Consider the following 6,118-nt stretch of genomic DNA (forward strand, 5'->3'; position numbering starts at 1 on the left):
GGGGGGAGAAGCAAAGTATGTAAGAAACAAGAAATAGAAAATTATTTGTTGATGATAACACGTCTGGTATTATCCTTGATTGAGCCACTATACAATGTATTCTGGATGGAAAAATATCATTTTGTATACTGTAATGATGTACAGTGAATTAATGTAAATAAGTAAATTTAAAACAAAAAATGGAACTAAAAAAATAAATCTCTAATAAAAACTAAAACAGAACTACTATATGATCTAGCAATCTTACTTATGGGTTTATATCCAAGGAAATGAGCTCAATATATCAAAGGCTTAAATCAGCATTACCATATTCACAGTTGCATTATTCACAATATCCCAGATACAGAATCAACCTAAATGTCCCAACACGGATAAAGAGAGAGAATGTGATATATGTATACATAGAATATTAATCAGCTTTCAGAAAGAAATTCTGTTGTTTGCTATAACCAGGATGCATATGGAGAGTACTATGGTAAATAAATAATCCAGGCACAGAAAGACAAATACTTCATGATCTTTCCTATACGTGGAGGTCTATGAGAGTTGAACTTAGATGTGGAGAGCAGAATGATGGTCACCAGAAACGGTTCAGGAGAGAGATGGGGAATTGTACACATCAAAAGGGACGATGTTTCCGACAGACAGGAGAAAAGAGTTTTAGATCAACTGAACAAAAGGGTGATGGCAGTGAATAATGTACATTGTAAAATAACAGAGTAAATTTCAAACGTCTCACTATAACAAATTAAGTAAATGAGATGATGCTTCATTTAATTATTCCAGTTTGTATACATATTTTAAAACTTCACAGTGTATCCTATCAACGCATATGAATTTCTAGAATTGAAAATAATCAATAAAAAAGAATCTTTGCAAAATCGTTAATAACATTCGACTTATTAGTTCATCGGAAAGTCAAGATGTATTTTTCTGTTTTTCTATGTAAAAATGTGTCATGACTTTCCTGGCTACCCAATAGCTTGTCAAAAGAAGTTAAACAATGCTATGTGTAGAAAGTCAAGCTAAATTCATTCTAGATAGTAACGTCCTTCAACTCTGTTTATAAAATTCCTTGCCTACCTTTTAACACTCTTTGAATTCTTTTTTTTTTTTTGGAGCGGTTTTCGCTAGAGGGGGCGTGCGCTCGCCAGAAAGACGGAGAGAGACATAGAGACAGAAAGCGAGAAATCACCCCCCAGGGGGGATGGCCACGCCGCAATCCCTTTTCATCCATTCTCCTCTTGGGATCTTGGCCACGCACACACACACGCCTGGCATGATTTTAAGCCACCGGGTCTGGGACTCGAACCGCAGTCAACTACGTGGGAATAGAGCAACATAGCCATTACGCTAACTGCTGGTCCCTACTCTTTGAATTCTAATGGACTATGGAGTTTGCTCTCGTTAGCAGGCTCGGTAATGTTATTAATTAATGCTTGAAGAAACACCTCATATTTAAGAATTAATTCATCCTAAGAATATTTACTAACCAACAAAGTCAAGTCATAATACTTTACTATGCACATACTTTTAGCAAGACTGTGTGTAGGTTTGTTTAAAAAAAGAGTCCTGGAAGTTTAGAAGAGGGACTCTTCCTTGATGCACAACTCTTCACTACATCTTAGGACTTTCTTAAGTGAAATGCAAGAAATTCTATTAAGTCTCCATGATTAAACAAGTATGTAATATGCTGCAAATTCTACCCCCCTTCTTTAAAAGTAAATCACCTATCAAAACCTCTTTAAACAAGAGGTCCTCTATTTAACTGGCAAATATCTTCTAAAGTATTTGAACTATAAAACATTTTATTCCCTTACCTGGGACTTCTGAAAGTGCTGTAGTTCCTGCCCTTTTTTTTTTTTTTTTTTTTTGAGAGGTTTTTAGCTCGAGGGCGCTTGCCAGAAAGATGGAGAGAGACAGAGAGACAAAAAGTGAGAAATCACCCCCCAGGGGGGATGGCCACGCAGCAATCCCTTCTCCTCCATTCTCCTCTTGGGATCTCGGGCATACATGCACACGCGCCCGGCATGAGTTTAAGCCGCTAGGTCCTGGACTTGAACTGCGGTCAACTACGTGGGAGTCCAGCGACATAGCCATTACGCTAACTGCTGGTCCCCAGTTCCTGCTTTTTCATATTTGCATCATATGTTAACCTCAAAATTGAGATCAGTGCTAATATCTAAAATCAACAAATCTGATGGAATTTAACACGAATATATTTTTATTTAACATTACTTTATTCAAACAACCCAAACAGCTAATAAGTTTAAGTAAGTACAATTTTCATTCACCATTTTTTATAGCACAGGAAAGTGACAACATGCTGATAATTTAATTTTAGGCAAAAATAATCTTCAGAGTATACCACAGCACTTCAACAAATTGAACACATTTTTCAGCATGTTCCCTGTAAAGAATAAATGCTTACTGAAATGACTAATGTAAAAACAGGAGAACTCTTTCACAGCACAGCTCATCCTTCTACACTTCAAGATCCAGCATGAGTTATTATGTTGTCGGAAAAGTCATGACATATTTTTCTATGCAAAAATGCATCATGACTTTTCCAACAACCCAAAAAATCACATCTTCTAAAACTTGCTGGTCTAAGTTAACACTATAATCTGAATACCTTTCGAAATTTCTATCAAAGAAAGTTTAAAAGTGTGAAAATTCACTGAATATATTTCATTATATTGTAATGCTATAAAAATACAGGTTAAATTAATTCTCGGGTAAACAAACACGCCATCCTCTAATTTTGAAATACAAAGCTTATTGGTAGAAAAAAAGAGAGAGCACACAGAGGGTATTAAATAATTTTCAAGTATATGAAAGGACTTCAAAAAGTTCATGGGTAAATGGAATTAAAGCAAAAGTTTATTTTGATGTAAAAAAAAATTGAAATGTATAGTTTTATCATAATACACATTTTCCATGAATTTTTTTGAATATCCCTCACAATGTGATAAAGTTTTTGCAAAAGGTAGTCAGAATTACATCAAGAGTAGAAAGTCTGAACAGAGGTAATGACAGTAAAAGAAAAAAAAATTAACTGGACATTAAAATACATAAATGTTTGTGCACTTGTATACTTATCATCTCTGTGGAAAATGCAAAAAAACACAAGCACGTATAACATGGCTTCCAAGTCTACTCAATAATTCAGTTGTATTTAGAATTAAGAAAGTACAAACTGAAGTCACAAACTTTAAACTGATAGCAATATAACTGGGGCTATACTTTCAATTCCCACTTTACACTGTATTTGACAGTATTCAAAGTTCAACGTACACATTAATTTGTTTGACTGAGTAATATCTTCTTTTAGCTCAACTTGAAATAGGACTTATTTGATCACTGACATCATTTAAGAATGGTATTTGACAAAATGCAAAACTGAAAAGTTTCATGTGAATGTTTATTGTTACTGTTATTATGTTCCATATTCCTACAATGGTCTTTAAAAAAAAAAAAAAGAACTAAGACTAAAAATAGAATACTGATGATATCAGCTACAAAAAAACTGAAGCATTCCCCACTGAGCCACAGAAACAGCACAGTTTGGAATAAGAGGACATAGGTGTGTGTGACTCCTGTTACATGATTTCAAGCAAGCTATTTTAACTTTATTAGCCTGTTTCCTCATCTGCCTAATAATGGCAACATCACCCATAGCAATATTGAGATGAAAAGAAACCAGATACATAGCACAAGTCGCCACTCACCACTTTCAGAACAGAATAAATGCTTGCTGAACCTGACTAATGTAAAGACAGAAGAAACTTTCACAGCACAGCTCATCCTTCTACATTCCAAGCTCTAACAAGAATTAAATCACATCCTCTAAAACCGGCTGATCCAAGTTAGCACTATCTAAAAAAAGCAGTAAAAAACAAGTTCCACACTACTAATTTTTTAGTAACCAGTGCTGAGTGAAATTTTATAGCTAAAGTATTTCAAAATAGGATTATTTTACAAGGCTGTGAAGCCTAGTGTTAAAAAAAAAAAAAAGATAAAGCATAAAATTTTGCTCAAGTTAACAATAACTTCCAGTTTAACCACTGACAATATTCAGACGAGTAAGTGGTACGTTTTATTATCTATTGATATCAAGAGTTAAATGCTACTTAATGAAAGGCAGCTAAGAAATATGGTCAGAATCTTTTACTGAGAGTCAGGAGATGAGATTCTCAACTTTGTCACTAATAATTGACCTCGGATAACTCTCTGAGCATTCTAATCTGTAAAATCACTACTAAAAACCATAAATACCCAAGTACAATCCAATGGGGGCCTTACTTTGGAGAGGCAATTCAGAGTAGTGGCTGAATAGAATGAGTTTGGGAGCAACTGCCAAAGATGGAGCCCTGGCTCTGCCATGTACAAGGGGGGCACTGTACACACACAAAGCACTAAGTACAAGGACCACTGCCTGTGAACTACTATCACTGACTTAATGTTTAAAATAGTTCACAGAAACCCAAAATTACATTAATGTGAAGCGTAAAAGTCATTTGTCCAAATCAACACACTATTATTTTACTAGCAGATATTAAAGTGCTCCTGTGAAAGTATTCATAAAAACTATCATGCTAATCTAAGCCACATTTAATCAAAAGATCACCTCATAAAATACAATATATTAACGACACCCCTGAAAACTCATTATGAAGATAATTGTTTCCACCAAAATATCACAGTTAAGACAAAAATAGAACTTAAACCACTTGTAAGTCTTTTTTTTTAAAACCTAATACTGCAAACGCCAAAAGAAGCTAATGATACAATCCTCATCTCCAAGAATGAAATCGACTCCAGAAATGAAAAAAAAATTGTAGAATTTAAAATATAAAGTAAACTTCCAACTACTAGAAACAAGTAATTCTGAAATTACAATTATCCAATAAGATTTACCAGGTACATCATATGCTAGCTTTGAGCATAGGTTGTGTTTAACAAGGCACCAAGTTCCTAACTTAAGTTCCTCAGTTAACCAAGATCCAAGGACCTGGAAAGGCAAATCTCCCTTTAGCATCACTTTTTGCACAATAAAAGTCACTCATCCACAGATGTTTACACTTTCTTTTGGGCCCAGGTGGGAATACTAAAACTGTCTCCTAGCCTTGGTTAATCCACAAAGATGCCCAAACCACAGATTCTCACAGAACTTAAAATGAATGGCTTCTAATATTTCACCCAACTCACAAGCTTCAGTATTTTACGTACTATGACGTCTACCCCTGCAACACCATACACAGAATTACCTGCGAATTTGAGTCAAGTACCTAGTTGCACCAACCCATTGTAGTCCTTCCCCTTAAAGTACTGCCAGTAAGAGCAAGCTACTTCTTCAAAAAGTCTGCCTTTTGCAATGAACAGAAGGCACCAGAATAGGGAAACTGATTGGCTCGGCGTAGTTGCCCTACTTCCATTTCAGGTCCAAAGAAAAAACTGTTCCACAGAGAGTAGCAAAGGGACCATAAGCAATTCAAGAAGGTCGAGGCTGAACTGAACTTTGTGACTGCCACGATTTAAGCGAAATGCGACGGGGTATGGGGGAAGGGAGTGATACAACCGCTCATCTAAGTGCAGATTGAGGGAAACAGTCCCCTTTAAGAATCAGAGTATGGGGTGGGAATCTAGCCGGTCTGACCGAGCGACAAACCCAGGACGCTGACCGAGCTCGGAGGTGGAGGGCCATGGAGCCCAGGCACCGGAGCAGGGGACCTTGGGCAAACCGTGGCGGCACACAACCCAGCAGCAACGCCGAAAGGACAACGCTGCCACTGAGCAGCGTGTAAGGAGACACCGCGATGGGAGCGATGAGTTAGAGGGTAGCGACAGCGGGAGAAAGCCCGGTGCCAGGAGCGACCAGCAAGTGGCAACTGCGAACGGCGAGCCACCGGCGGCCGGAGGTGGTGGGACTGTCAGCACAGCTCTACTCCGGGGGTACTTGTAGGATCCCTACGGCTCCTGCGGCCCTGGGGCCCGCGGCGGAGGGTCGGACGCGGCTCTCTGACCGGCAGGCGCCGGCCCCTTCCCCATGTCACAGGTAAACACTGGCCGCCGTCGCCGCTTACCTCTGTTAACATTATTATGCGCCCGAGACGTG

General features: G+C 37.8%; 1 protein-coding gene across 1 annotated transcript in view; it reads right to left on the bottom strand.

Moving 5' to 3' along the window:
• Positions 1 to 6,100, bottom strand: part of SNX13 (sorting nexin 13) — a 187,510-nt gene extending 181,410 nt beyond the window's left edge. Inside the window, exon 1 of the mRNA XM_006163893.3 lies at positions 6,087 to 6,100. Coding sequence (XP_006163955.1) covers positions 6,087 to 6,098 — 12 coding nt within the window. The 5' untranslated portion in view covers positions 6,099 to 6,100. The remainder of the gene's footprint in view (positions 1 to 6,086) is intronic.
• Between the last annotated feature and the right edge of the window lie 18 nt (positions 6,101 to 6,118).

This window comes from Tupaia chinensis, unplaced genomic scaffold (genome assembly GCF_000334495.1).
Source record: "Tupaia chinensis unplaced genomic scaffold, TupChi_1.0 Scaffold143481_1, whole genome shotgun sequence".
Lineage (NCBI taxonomy): Eukaryota > Metazoa > Chordata > Mammalia > Scandentia > Tupaiidae > Tupaia > Tupaia belangeri.